The 13,890-nt window shown below is 50.1% G+C and overlaps 1 protein-coding gene across 1 annotated transcript in view; it reads right to left on the bottom strand.

Moving 5' to 3' along the window:
* Positions 1-8,167: 8,167 nt before the first annotated feature.
* C5H16orf74 (chromosome 5 C16orf74 homolog) overlaps positions 8,168-13,890 on the bottom strand; it is a 28,131-nt gene continuing 22,408 nt past the window's right edge. Inside the window, exons 3-4 of the mRNA XM_036187538.1 lie at positions 10,776-10,919; positions 8,168-8,600 (exon numbers count right to left, since the gene is read on the bottom strand). Coding sequence (XP_036043431.1) covers positions 8,542-8,600; positions 10,776-10,919 — 203 coding nt within the window. The 3' untranslated portion in view covers positions 8,168-8,541. The remainder of the gene's footprint in view (positions 8,601-10,775; positions 10,920-13,890) is intronic.

Genomic DNA, 13,890 nt, shown 5'->3' on the forward strand with positions numbered 1-13,890 from the left:
GTGGCAGCGCTGTGATCTCTCTGGAGGGCAAGCCTTTGTGAACCACCTCCAGCCCCCTGCCTGGAGAATCTAGCAGCCCCAGACCTGCTCAGGGGTGTTGCAGGCTGCCCTTTTCCTGCCAGACCGGAAGAGCTTGGGGGATCCCAGCAGGGGGAGGGTAATCCCTTCACCCCAGTTGCCAAATGTTCCTCCACCCCCAACCCCTCCACCCTGATGGTTCTAGCCTTTCCAAACTGCTTTTATCTTCTGATTCTTCTTGGATTGAAGAAGACCAAGTCCCTTCCCAGGCACCCAGTTTTGGGGGAGCCTACTCCTCATGCCCACCCCCATCCCATGCTGTCAACTTCTAACCACAAGAGTGACTCTGTGCTGGTCTGTTTAGTTCTGTGTGTAAATGAAATGTGGAAATGACCTTCCCTGCACCAGCTGGTTGCCCTCCACTTTCCCTTGTTCTCAGCCACTCACGGAAGCAGGACCAGTAAGAGAGCTTCAACTGAAAAATAAATAAATAAAAAGGCTAATTAACAACAACAACAACAACAACAACAACAACAAAAGACTGTTGCTGGTGTTAGTGGTGCTCACTCTTTGTTGGAGGTTATGATAGAATTGTCCTAGAATTGGTGGATGGTAATGGTTACACAGCTCTGTACATTTACTAGAAGTTGCTGAATTGCACATACTCAAAAGGTATTTGACTTGGCCGCTGTGAACCAGGTCAACAGGAGTGGGGCAACTCTTCAATGCAGTTCCCTCTCTGTCCACTAGAGGGCTAAGAACATCAGCTCCACTGTTCTCCAGGATATGGAACTGGTCTTCCTCGGAGAATGGAGTTAGGTACAGAAGTGTATGCCTATCACCCCAGCACTCAAGAGGCAGAGACAGGAGGATTCCAAGTTCAGGCCACACAGCAAGCCACTATCTTAAGAACAAAGGGACCAAGGAGAGGAGAAAGGGAGCAAGGGAATGGAGGGAAGGGGGGTGGGGAATATAAGAGGGGGAGGAAAACAAAAGGGAGGAGGAGATTACAGGTCTGGGCAGTGGGGAGATGAGTAGGAGGGTCTGGTCCCTGGATGAGATGACACCCACACAGGCCCCCTGCTGGGCACTTGCTGCAGGGACACAGGACTAGCAGAATTCGCTCCCGGGAAAGCCAGACCTACGTGATCGGAACAGCAATTGCTCAGATAATAAGCCTAAGATTCCAAGGGCCACACTAGCATGGAGGATGAGCAGCGAAGGAGTCAAGACAATCATACTTCTGAGTGGCATACAGGACCCCCTCCCCTGGGAGCCACCTCCTGATGCCCACCCTGTCAGTGCGGCTGTTCTTGGTGGCTGCCCTCCAAAGATCAAAGTGGTGGGAAAGCTGTCGCTCTGCTGTGTGACCTCCAGCAGTGAGCGGCGACAGATGTCTTTGATGTCACCCTTAATGGAGGCTTTACTCTCCATCCTTCCTCCGCTCACAATCCACAACTTCCACAGCTCCAACCTAATCTCAAGAAAAACAGGCAAGTCCTCGCTGAGACTGTGACCCCAGTGCTCTGGAGGTGGAGGCAGGGGGTCAGAAGTTCAAAGGCATCCTCAGTTACATAGCAAGTTTGAGGCTAGCCTGGAATAGATGTGACCCTGTCTCAAACAAACAAACAAATAAATAAACTTGGCATCAGCTCATCCAGATGGCTTAGTGGGTAAAGGGGCTTGCTGTGCAAGGCAGCCAGCCAGAATCCAATCCCCAGTACCTACCTACCTAAAGGTGAAAAGAGAGGACACACTCCACAAAGTCATCCTCTGTTCCCCACATGCACACGGAGTAAATAAATGTAGCATGTAGCGGGGACGGGGGTGGGGTGGGGGGAGAAACCTGTTTTTAATTAAAGCAAAACTTGAAACTGACCTTGGAAGCCCAATGATTACGGGAAGTATGGGGTATACAGCGTGACACTCTCTATCTACATTTAATTCTACTTTTTTTTTTTTTTTTGGTTTTCAAAACAGGGTTTCCTCTGGCTGGCTGTCCTGGAACTCGCTTTATAGAACAGGCTGCCCTCAAATTCACAGAGATCCTCTTGCCTCTGCTGGAGTTTAAAGGCATGTGCCACCAAGCCCAGTCTTAACTTATTTTTGTTTTTGTTTTGAGGGAGTCTGTAACCAAGACTGGCCTGTAACTCACTATGTAGCCCAGGCTTGCCTCAGACTTGAAGCTTCTGCCTCCCAAGTGTGGGGACTAGAGGCATGAGCGGAGCCATGTCCAGCTGCTATCTACACTTCTGCAGGAATTTGACGTGGATGGAGTCAGGGGTGCAACATATTGCATCAGCATTGGGCATCAGGGGCAAGATGAGCTACCATGAGCCCAGCCTTTGGGAGCCGTGGGCACCTGGAGCCCAGTGCTCCAAGTAATACCATGCCTGGAAGAACCAGTGCACTGTCTCTAGATCCCACCAGGTGGCCACAGGTATTTGCCATCCACCTGTGGCTGTGTGCAGCCTGGCAGTGTGTCCTACCCCTCCCTGGGGCCCGTTCCTGCCTGCAGCTGGCCCGCCTTCTGGGTTTGGCGGGGGAGCCATCACGACAGCCCCACCGTGCACATTCTGGCTGGGCCAGGCGCTCTCACACGGCTCCGACATGGTGTGAATACACTCTTGTGTCTTTTTACCATCTGCTGCTGTCATTAAAAAATTACATTTCCATCTGTTTTCACACTCCCCTCCCCACCTCCCTTCCTGCAGGAAAAGGCATGAATCCCAAGCGTTGAGACCAGACCAGTCCTTGTCTCCTGGAGCCTGAAAACCGTCCCTGGACACATGCAGGGGTTGGGCTGGTGGCCTGCACGCAGCAGAACCTGTCTGTCTGTTTCCTCTTCAGTAGTCATTGGCAATGATCTCAGCTCACAGGAGCTGTTCACAAAGCTTTAAAATTTTTACTTTAAAGCTGGGTGTGATGGTGCACACCTTTAAACTCAGTGCTCAGATGCAGAGGCAGGTGGATCTCTGTGAATTTGAGTCTAGCCTGGTCTACATAGTAAGTTCCAGGACAGTCAGTACTACACAGAGAGAAACCTTGTCTCAAAAATAAATAAATAATAATAAAAAAGTTTTAAGTATATATGGGTATATACCTATGTATATATGTGTGTTTGCTTCCTTGTATGCCCTGGTATTCTCAGGGCCTGGAAGTGCGCTTCAGCTGCCCTGGATCTGCAGTTGTAAGCAGTTGTGAGCTGCCGTGTGGCTGCTGGGAATCCAACTGTCTGGAAGAACAGCCAGTGTTCTTAACCTCTGAGCCACCTCTCCAGCCCCAGGGTATTTGAGACAGTCTCACACAGGCCTTGCACTCTCCATCTTCCTGCCTCAGCCTCTGTGGGTACAGGCCTGAACTAGGGCCTCAGGAGCTAGACTCACAGAGCTTTGCTTTTTCCGTTTGTATGTGACAGGGCCTCCCAATAGCCCAGGCTGGTCTTGAACTCACTCAGATACATGGTGAGGTCCTGTCCCCAAAAAAGGGGGTAGGGTGGGGACTGGAAGGCTAAAGTTCAAGCACTGGCCTAAGTTGAGGAAGTGAAGAGCAATTGCAGAGTTCCACAATGATGGCTCACAGCCAGCTCTAACTGCAGTCTCAGGGGATCTGATGCCCTCTTCTGGCCTCTGTTGGCATTGCATGTATGTGGTGCACAAACATGCAGGCAAGACATCCACATACATTCAATAAATGGCCGACAAAAATTACTAAAAGTTTAAAAATGAAGGAGAAAAAACAAAAAAAAAGGGAAAACAAGGTGTGGTGGCTCACTCCTTTAAGCTCAGCATTTAGGAGGCAGAGGCAGGTGGATCTCTGTGAGTTCGAGGCTAGCCAGGAGAGTTACAGAACAGCAGGGATACATAGAGAGAGACTCTGTCTTGAAAACAAACAAACAACCCCCCATTATGAACCAGTGCCAATACTGTTATTTATTTATTTGTTTGTTTGTTTATTTATTATGTACACAGTGTTCTGCCTGCATGAATCCCTGAAGGCCAGAAGAGGGCACCAGATCTCATTACAGATGGTTGTGAGCCACCATGTGGTTGCTAGGAATTGAACTCAGGACCTCTGGAAGAGCAGTCAGTACGCTTAACCTCTGAGCCATCTCTCCAGCGCCTGTTATTATTTTTTATATTATATTATTATTATACACACACACACACACACACACACACACACACACACACACCACAGTGCACATGCAGCGATCCAAGGACAACTTTGTGGCGTCAACTCTCTCTTTCACCTCTACATGGATTCCAGGGATTGAACTCAGGTCATCAGGCTTAGTGGCAAGTGCTTTTATCCACCGAGCCATCTTGCCAGCCCCTGCATCTTCAACTAATAACAGATGCAAGACTCACCTAGAAGCTATTGAGAAGATCTGGGTGTGTTGAAGCACAGCTGTAATCCCAGAGGCTGAAACTGGAGGATCAGAAGTTCAAGACCAGCTTGGGCAACATGAGACTCTGTCTCAAAAACAAAACAAAAGCCAGGTGTAGTACCTGCCTATGATCCCGGCACTCAGAAGGCAGAAACAGGGGCAGAGGCAGGGGGATTGGAAGTGGCCACCAGGGAGGGTCTTTCACCTCTCTCGCAGGCACAACCAGGGTAGCAGCCTCCAAAACTGGCTTCCCTAGGGATGCACTGCCCAGGGAGGAGGCCTCAGGCTGCTGCAAGAGCGTCAGATCTAGATTGGATTCCCGGGCCCAGGATCTCCCTGTAGGAGCCCCAAGGCAGCATAGTAATGAAAAAAAATCTTTGTTTGTTTTTAAAGAGCCATCTAGTACCCATTAATGGTACCTGTTTGTGAGGAGTGTTCCACAGAGGATGCTGTGGGCCGAGGCAGTACAGAACCACCCTTAATGTGGGTTTGCCCCTCCAAAGGGCAACCCAGATCTGAAGAAGTGAAAGAGGAAGTCCGTGCCTCCCTTCACTTCCTGCTTTCTCTGCAGGAGTCTGTCCCCCTCCATTACCCCCTCCACTGACATCAGGACCCATTTCTTTGTTCTAGTGACTCCCATGCCTTCAGTCTAGAGTGGGATTGCTGAGGAGTCCTGATCCTTAGCCCTTACATTAGCAGGCAGCCGGGATCCTGTAAGCCAATCTAATAAACCCCTCCTAGAATATATGAATACGTGTGTGTGTGTGTGTGTGTGTGTGTGTGTGTGTGTGTGTGCACATATATATTCGATTGGCTCTGCTCCTCTGAGAGCCCTGCCTCACAGACAGCATGGCCACACCTCTCCTCTCGCCATGTGCTTCTGCTGTACCTTTGACATGGTTCCCAAGAGAAACCAGGGTTGCTGTCCCCTCCCTTCAGGTCAAGAATACCCCATAGCCCCATATCACTGCTAAAGTGACAGCAAGTGGCTTTGGAGACAAGGTCCTTGCAGAGCACCAGGCCACCATACTGTGAGGAAGCCTAAGCCATCTGTGGAGAGAAACCAAGAGCCAGGGACCATCTCACCGGCCTTGCGGTGGGTAGATGGGTCACCAGGGTGGGCCACCTTGGATGTCAACCTTTCAGCCCCATGTGACATGTCTCAGTTGTAGTCTCAGGAAACAGGGGTGAGCTGTCTCTTTGAGCTCTGCCCAGGTTGCAGACTGGTGACCACAGCAGATGTTGTTCTGTCACAACACTGGGGCTATCCCATAGCAGCAGCAATAGTCAGAACAGAAGGCACACACGAAGGGGAGAGCTGGCCACGGGGCTAGGTCGGATTGGAGGGAGGCTGAGCTCTGCTCTCTGGGGGAAGCAGGAAGCCTGCTAAGCAGGGTGGAGGCAGATCAGAGAGTCAACTGGCAGCAGAATGAAGGGCAGGGCCACAGGGAAGCAGAGAGCGAGCATCCTAGCCTCCTGCCATCATGGCCGACTGAGCAGAGCCTGGGCAGACCAGGCTGGCCTGGAGCCTCGTGAAAAGGAGCAAGGCATGACAAGAGAAGAAATCAACACAAATCGATGCAAGGCACAGGCATCCATGACAGAGGCACAGGGCTTGAGCTGGGGCAGGAAGGGAGACAGCGTGGTGGTGAGGTCTTCCCTGCCGGAGGATGCATGTCCAGAGTGCGGTGTGGACTCAAGTGTTGTGTTGTTCCCCCCCTCTGCCATCCCTCGTGTGTGTGTGTGTGTGTGTGTGTGTGTGTGTGTGTGTGTGTGTCCCCTCCCATCTACACGTGCTTGCAAATGTATCTGGATCTTTCTGGATAACAATCTTGGATAATTTCTGGATAACAATACTTGATGTTTTGTTAAAACCAACGTTATTGTCATCAAGCATTAAGTCAGACTTTATTTTCTACACTTTTCAAAATTAGTAAATGAACTTACAATTTTTATTTTATTTTTTATTACTTTACTACTTTATTTTGAGACAGTCTTACAGTATATCCTTGGCTAGCCTGGAACTTGCTATGTAGACCAAACTGGCCTCTGTCCCACTCCCCCAAGTGCCGGGATTAAAAGGCATGTGCCACCACACTCAGCTCATTTACTTATTGTGTGTGTGTTTGTGTGCGTGTGCGCACCCATGCATCATTCTCTCCTTTCACTGTAGGTCCTAGAAATCTAACTCAGGACACTGGGATGGGTGGGGTGGCAAGTGCCTTCATCAGCCCACAAGCAATTTTAACTTAGGCCATCAGTGTTATTGCTGTAGTCTGAATGTTGGAGTCCCTTCAAAACCATGTTGGAGCCTAAATATTCAACGTGGTTGGATTCAGCAGTAGTCATCACTATTGTATGGCTATGACCAGTACCTGACACAGTTAAGGGGAGGTTGGCTCGGTCTCCAGTGACCTGGGACTCACTCAGGTTGGGTTATACATACCTCTTGTAGTAACACCTAGGAAGCCTTGCTCCCTTACCTGCCTGTCCTAGGTACACACCCCTCTTCAAACAATACACCTACCAACCTCAGACCCCACCTGCATCAGGCTACACCTATACCCCTCTCTGAACAATGGGGTTATTCTTCCCTCAGTGACCACCAAGCTTAGACATTTCCTATTTAGACTCATTCCCAATACATCTTGGTTCTAGGGTAGAAGGGCCAATCCAGCCTGAACTAGTTTTGAGTACATGTGCAAAAAAAAAAAAAAAAAAAAAAAAAGTGAGCTTTGAGAGAAAAATCTGTTTGCCATGTTATGTTTATGCATAATTACACATGCACATGATTAAAATCAGATGCATTATGAGAAATGAACATTGCCTAGTAGAAAAATTATTATATGACCTAAATTGCCAAACAAAACAGAAATCTGGGGCTGGGGTAATGGCTCAATGATTAAGAGCCCTGGCTGCTCTTGCAGAGAGAGGACTTTGGTTAGGTTCAGGACCCACACAGTGGCTCACAACCACCGGTAACTCCAGTTCCAGGGGATCCAGCGCCCCCTTCTGGCCTCTGTGGGTACTACCTGCATGTGGTGCTGAGATACACATTCAGGCACACACACTCAGGTATACACACATACCCATAAAATAAGTATTAAAAAGAAAACAGCGGGCAGTGGTGGTGCACACCTTTAATCCCAGCACTCAGGTGGCAGAGGCAGGAGGATCTCTGTGAGTTTGAGGCCAGCCTGGTCAACAAAGTGAGTTCCAGGAAAGGCACAAAACTACACAGAAAAACTCTGTCTTGAAAAACAAACACACAAAAAACCAAAACCAAAACCAAACAAAACAAAAAAGCCAGGTGGTGGTGGCACACGCCTGTAATCCCAGCACTCGGGAGGCAGAGCCAGGTGGATCTCTCTGTGAGTTCAAGGCCAGCCTGGTCTACAGAGATAGTCCAGGACAGGCTCCAAAGCTACAGAGAAACCCTAAAGCTTATTCTGTTGCACTCTGAGAAAGGAAGGAAGCCCTCAAACAGTACCTGAGTCCCTTGCGAGTGTCTTCACCAATGGTGGACAGGCCTTGCTTGCAATGTGTTCTCATTTTATCTATCACTCCCTTTAAATATGATTCCGGGCTGCTTTGCCGTCTCTGTGGGATTTTTATTTCCACTCCTTGAGAAAAGGCCAAGAGTGTGGACACACTGCACTCCCAGCCTTGACTGCCTGTGATGTCCTGTCTCTCACCCTGGCAAGGCAGACACCCCCCAAGCCCAAGAAGCAGAACCCCACAAGTCACAAAGGTGCTTTATTTATAAATCTCACTCAGGACGTGGGTTCTGTACCTGCAAAACAACTTATAAAAAACAGAGGCCCTGCTCTGGCGAGAAGTCCTTGTGTGCTGTGACCTTGAGGGCCAGGGTCTGTGGTCACAGTGGCCATAGGGCAGGGTCACTTCCTCCTCACTAAGCTGGGGTCTGGCTTGGCAAGATATTGGAGGTGACAGATGTCTGTTCTGCCGGAGCCGGAGCCCTGTTGTGTTCCGTTGGCCACTCCTGTCTTGGTCCAGGGCCCAATTCTCAGTCCTCATCCAGCTGCTCAGGTAGCCATGTCCCCAACATCTGGGGAAAGGGGCAGGCAGTGAGGCAAGAAGCTGCCACACAGGTCCCACCACTTGGTGACTTCTCAGGCTTCAGGCTCCAATTCTCCATCATCTTGATAACACCCCAACTCATCCATCCAGACTAGGAGAAAGAGGGGATCAGCGTCAGGAAGGGCTTACCTTAACAGGTCCTCTGTCAGCTTCCTCCCTAGGCCTAACATTCTTCACCTCAGGCCACCACCTGAGGACCCCACAACCTGGCATGAGTCACTAAAGGCTCTAAAGGATCCCCAGTGCCTCAGATTCCCCCACCACCTAGGCCCTCCTGGGAACTAGGGAGATCAGAATCTCCTTGGGTTTATAGATCTGGGCGATGTGCCAGAGCTGGGGTGCTTCCTCAGGACCCCTGGAATATGTAACAAGTGTTCCCAGAATGCAGGGCCCTGGTCCAGTCTAGTGATCAACAGGACAGTCATGTGCAGAGCCTGAGGTCCTCAAGAGACCTCTATCTCTCTCTTCTTGTCTTCCCTGCACAGAGGATGACACTGAGGCTTAGGAGATTCCCAGCAGCACATCTAAGGGGCAGGTGGAATTCTGGAAGCATGGTAGAACCGAAGTGTGGGTTTGAGAGACTTTGTGGGCCACCCCTCAGGCCCCATGCACTCTACGGGTGTCCAAACTTAAAATGAACTTTTTTCAAGGTTCAGGAGCCTCCTAAGCACTCAGCTTTAGCCTGAAATGTCACCTCACAATTTTGTGGGGTAACTATCGACCTTGGGAACTTTCAGAAGAGGATACTGCCTAGAGAGAGAAGTGCCCTCATGGCAAAGCTGAGGATTGCATCTCTGATGTCCTCTGGGTCTGCTCTGGGAGCCAAAGAAGCAACAGGCGGGAGCCTGGCTCTCTTCCACCTTGCTGCAGGCTCTCAGGTGAGTCACTGTCCCTTCCCTGGACCCTTTCCTTTTCCCTTCTCTGAAGCAGAGCTACAAGCAGTACCTACAGCCCGCAGTGTTGGAGTGAGAAGTAACTGAGGTGTGCATCCATCACTTAGCCTGGTGAGGGGCTCTGGGGACAGCCACAAAAGAGGATGAGGACTGTGGTTTGGCTGGGCCTTATGCGCCGGAAGCTTGGCCCTCAGCATGGTGATGCTGAGGGCTAGCGGTTTGTTTAAGAGAGCGGCTGGGTGGACTGCTGAGGTAACCGATGAGGTATCGTATCGGGTGTGGCTGCCCTCTGCAGGAATCCAGGGTGGTCCTCTGGGATCTGAGCTGGTTCTCTGGAGAGTTGAAAGGATCATAGGTGGTTCCGCCCTCCTGCTGACTCCTACCTCTCCCTGGGACCTACTCCTTTCGGGCTTGCTCAGCCATGATGCCACCCACCCCGATGGGACTCAGTGGAGTTTCTACATTCTTTGTCCATCAGCCTCTGTGAGCCTCAGTTTGTCTGTCTGTAGCTGAGGGGTGAGATCTATACCAAGTCCATTCCTGAGCACCTGTGAGAAAATGACCCATTCTCTCAGTATGGGCCACCAGCCACAACCACCCCACTGCCACCAGCCTTCTGTTCCCCTTTGGTGTTGGAGATGGACAGAACCCAGGGCCTTGAGAGCTCCACCACTGAACACAGGCAACCCTTTTTTCAATATTTATTTTGAGACAGGGTCTGGCTAAGCTGCCCAGGCTGGCCTTGAGCTTTCATTGGCACTCAGGCGGCCTTGAACTTGTGGTCCTTTTGCCGTAGCTTCCCCCCATAACTAGGAATGTGAACCGGCCCAGCAGGCCTAGCTCAATGCATCTCCATTCAGTGCACAAGAGAGCAGTCTCTCCTGCCAGCTCTGAGGGCATCAGCAGGAGACACCAGTCTGCACCGCACCCTGTATGCTGTCTGGCCAGGAACATTTCATATCTTCCCTTTCCTCACATCTGGAAAACCCAAGGACAGCTGCAGCCTGTCGTGGGGCTGTTTCCCAGTCTATCCTGTTGTCCAAGCTGCTGCAGCCAGCACCATGGAAGATGGTACACCCTGCTGTTGGCAGGGATGGAGCATCTTTCAATTCTAGTGAGTGGCTAAGACATGGCATGGGGGCCAGCCCAGACCAATCCATCATCCTTCCTGCTGCCAGCAAGGACTGCTCAGACAATTGCTCATCAAGCTACATCTAGCTAGGGCTGGCATCATGACAAAGGGCCCCAGAGTGCAGTGGCCACAGAGTTGCCCATACATTAACAAGCTCAGGGGGAGATGGGGACCAGGTCAGGCCATGCATGGCACAGAATGGGTCCTGGGATCAGTCTCCTGCATAGTGGTATTGCCTCACCTGGCTGCTTGGAGTCTCTGGACAGCCCCGTGCCCGTCGGGGTTGGGGGTGTAATGATGATGTTGGGGACACTCAGGTGTTTGTCATTCAGCACAGGGGCCTCCTCATGGTTGTTGCTGCTGCTGCTGACACACATCTTAAAGCCTGAGGAATACAGGACATGACAGAGAGAGAGCGTCAGGCCCTCTGGGCAGTGCCTGCCAATGTCACTCAGTCCCTTTGCCACACTCTCAGAGTGTCCATGCTCCACAAAGGGACACTGCCATTCTCACTGCATCGATGAGGAAGCTGAGGAAACTCAGGAAAAGGAAATGCATCCCCAACCTTGCACAGTTCCACGAGGGCTCTGAGCTCTGTCTGTCCCCAGAAATATGCATGGGAGTGGTGGCCTTTGAATGGCATCTTCTGAGGTATGAGCAGCATTTTCCCAAGGTCTGTCCCCTGGCCTTCTGTGATACTCCAGGAAGGGACCTCATAATGAGTTTGGGAATCGGACATATTTGTGACTGAATCCCATCTACTTTGTCCAGCTGCTGGGCACTTGAAACTGCCAGTCAGAGGCTCTGAGAAGTCCTGCATGAGGAAGATTTGGGTTGTGGTTTTTTGTTTTTGTTTTTTCATTTTTGAGGCAAGATCTCATTCTAGGCCTGTTGTAGAATATGATTTTAAGGTGTGTTACTTTTGTTTATGTTGCATGTGTTTAACTCTGTGAAGCTGTGTTACCGTGCCTGTCTAAAACACCTGATGCTCTAATAAAGAATTGAATGGCCAGTAGCGAGCGAGCAAGGCAGGAGAAAGGATAGATGGGGCTGGCAAGCAGAGAGAACATATAGAAGGAGAAATCTGGGAGAAAGACAGGAAAGAAGTAGCCAGAGAAGGAGGTCATCTGGGGGCAGCCACCCGGCTACACAGCCACTCAGCCACCCAGCCAGCCATGAAGTAAGGGAGAAGGTAAGGTTACAGAAGTAAGAAAAAGGTAAAGATGGAGAGATGGCTCAGCGGTTAAGAGCACCAGCTGCTCTTCCAGAGGTCCTGAGTTCAAGTCCCAGCATGGTGGCTCACAACCATCTATAGTGGGATCTGATGCCTTCTTCTGGCATAAAGTTATACATGCAGATAGAGCACTCATATACATAAAATAAATACATAAATCTTAGAAAAAGGTAAAAGCCCCTAGGCAAAAGGTAGAAGGGATAATTTAAAGTTAGGAAAAGCTGGCTAGAAACAAGCCAAGCTAAGGCTGGGCATTTATAATTAAGAATAGGCCTCCATGTGTGATTTATTTGGGAGCTGGGTGGTGGGTCCCCAAAAACAGCTAAAACAAACCAAAACATATCCCAGGTTAAGGCTAACTGAGCTCGCTCATCAGTCAGGCTGCACACAAATGCAAGGTGATTCTTTTACCCCAGTCCTCCAGGTGTTGGGACTGCAGGCACACACCATCACAGACAGCACGAAAAGGCTTTCGTCTCTCAAGTTTTAGGTTTATTTATTCTATTCTATATGTTTGAAATAAGTGTCTGTGAACCAAGTGCCTGGTGCCTATGGAAGCTAGAAGAAGGTATTGGATCCCTTGAAACTGGAGTAACAGATGGTGGTGAGCTGCCATGTGAGTGCTGGGTACCAAACCCAGGTCCTTTGAAAGAGCAACAAATACTCTTAACCCCTGAGCCATCTCTCCAGCCCTAGTGGAGGAGGTTTTAATTTGACCTAACCCAAGGCTTCCCAAATTTACGATGACCTTACAGTCCCATCTGGAGGGACACCTGTTCACGTCTAGAACTAAGAGTCATGAAGTCCTTCAGCCCCTTGACACCTTTGCATATGCTGCTCCCCCTGCCTGAAATGCACTCTCTTCCTTTGCTGGGGAGTGAGCTCCTGACCGTCTCTCAATCTAGCATAGCATCTTCGTCTTTGGGGAAGGTGGCTCAGGCTGTGTCCTCACGACCTCTTTGACCTGTCTGTGCTCCCTTATTCACAGGTGCTGAGAGGACAGTTCTTACCTCTGCTTTGGCTGAGGGCACCTAGAGTCACCACCATTTCCTTATTGGTCCCCTGAGCCCAGCAGAGTCTGGAGCAGAGTAAGTGACAGAGTTTTAAAATTTACATTACATAATCAAGACCTTCAGAAACCTTTAAACTTGGGGTCCTGTCTTACTCCAGAGAACATCAGACTTGGGGGCTGCAGGGAATGAAGGAAGCCCTGAGTAAATGTGTATTGTTGACATGGGCACAGCCACGTCAAGGACCCCAGTACCTCAGGTCCACAGGAACGGCAAAGCCTGAGTCCTGAGTGACTGTCTCTACCACATTCCAATGCCCTGGCCACTGTCAGGATGTCCCCAGGCTGTGGTGTTGCAGTCCTAGTGGGGAGGGGACTCAGGAACTTGTTCTAAAGAACAGAATGAACAACAGAAGTGACAGTCCTTGTCCTGCCTTGGGCCACTGGCTGTAAGGGAGGTCAGACACAGGCCCAGGAGGACACCAAGTGTACCAGAGCCTGGAGACCATGTTTCCTACAGCCGGACGTGGTGGAGCACACCTGTGATCCCAGCACTCAGAGGCTGAGGCAGGAGGATCAGGAGTCTGAGGCTAGCCACACTAAGACTGTCTCAAAAAAACAAAAGGTAAGCCAGACAGCAGTGGCACACACCTTTAATCCCAGCACTCGGGAGGCAGAGCCAGGCGGATCTCTGTGAGTTCAAAGCCAGCCTGGTCTACAGAGTGAGATCCAGGACAGGCACCAAAACTACACTGAGAAACCCTGTCTCGAAAAACAAAACAAAAAACAAAAAAGAAGAGAAGAGAAAGAAAGAAACAAGGAAGGAAACAAAGAAAGAAAACAAAAGCTAGCTGGTTGGTGGAGGTGGCACATGCCTTTAATTTCAGCAATCAGGAGGCAAAGGCAGGTGGATCTCTGTGAGTTCTAGGACAGCATGGGCTACAGCCAAGTCTTGAAAAACAAACAAACAAACAAACAAATAAACAAACAAACAAACAACAACAAAAGAGGGCAGGAGAGATGGCTAAATGGTTGAACACTGGCTGCTTTTCCAGAGGACCTCGGTTCAATTCCCAGGATTCACATGGCAGCTCACAACTGTTTGTAACTCCA

The sequence above is a fragment of the Onychomys torridus genome, chromosome 5, assembly GCF_903995425.1.
Source record: "Onychomys torridus chromosome 5, mOncTor1.1, whole genome shotgun sequence".
Classification (NCBI taxonomy): domain Eukaryota; kingdom Metazoa; phylum Chordata; class Mammalia; order Rodentia; family Cricetidae; genus Onychomys; species Onychomys torridus.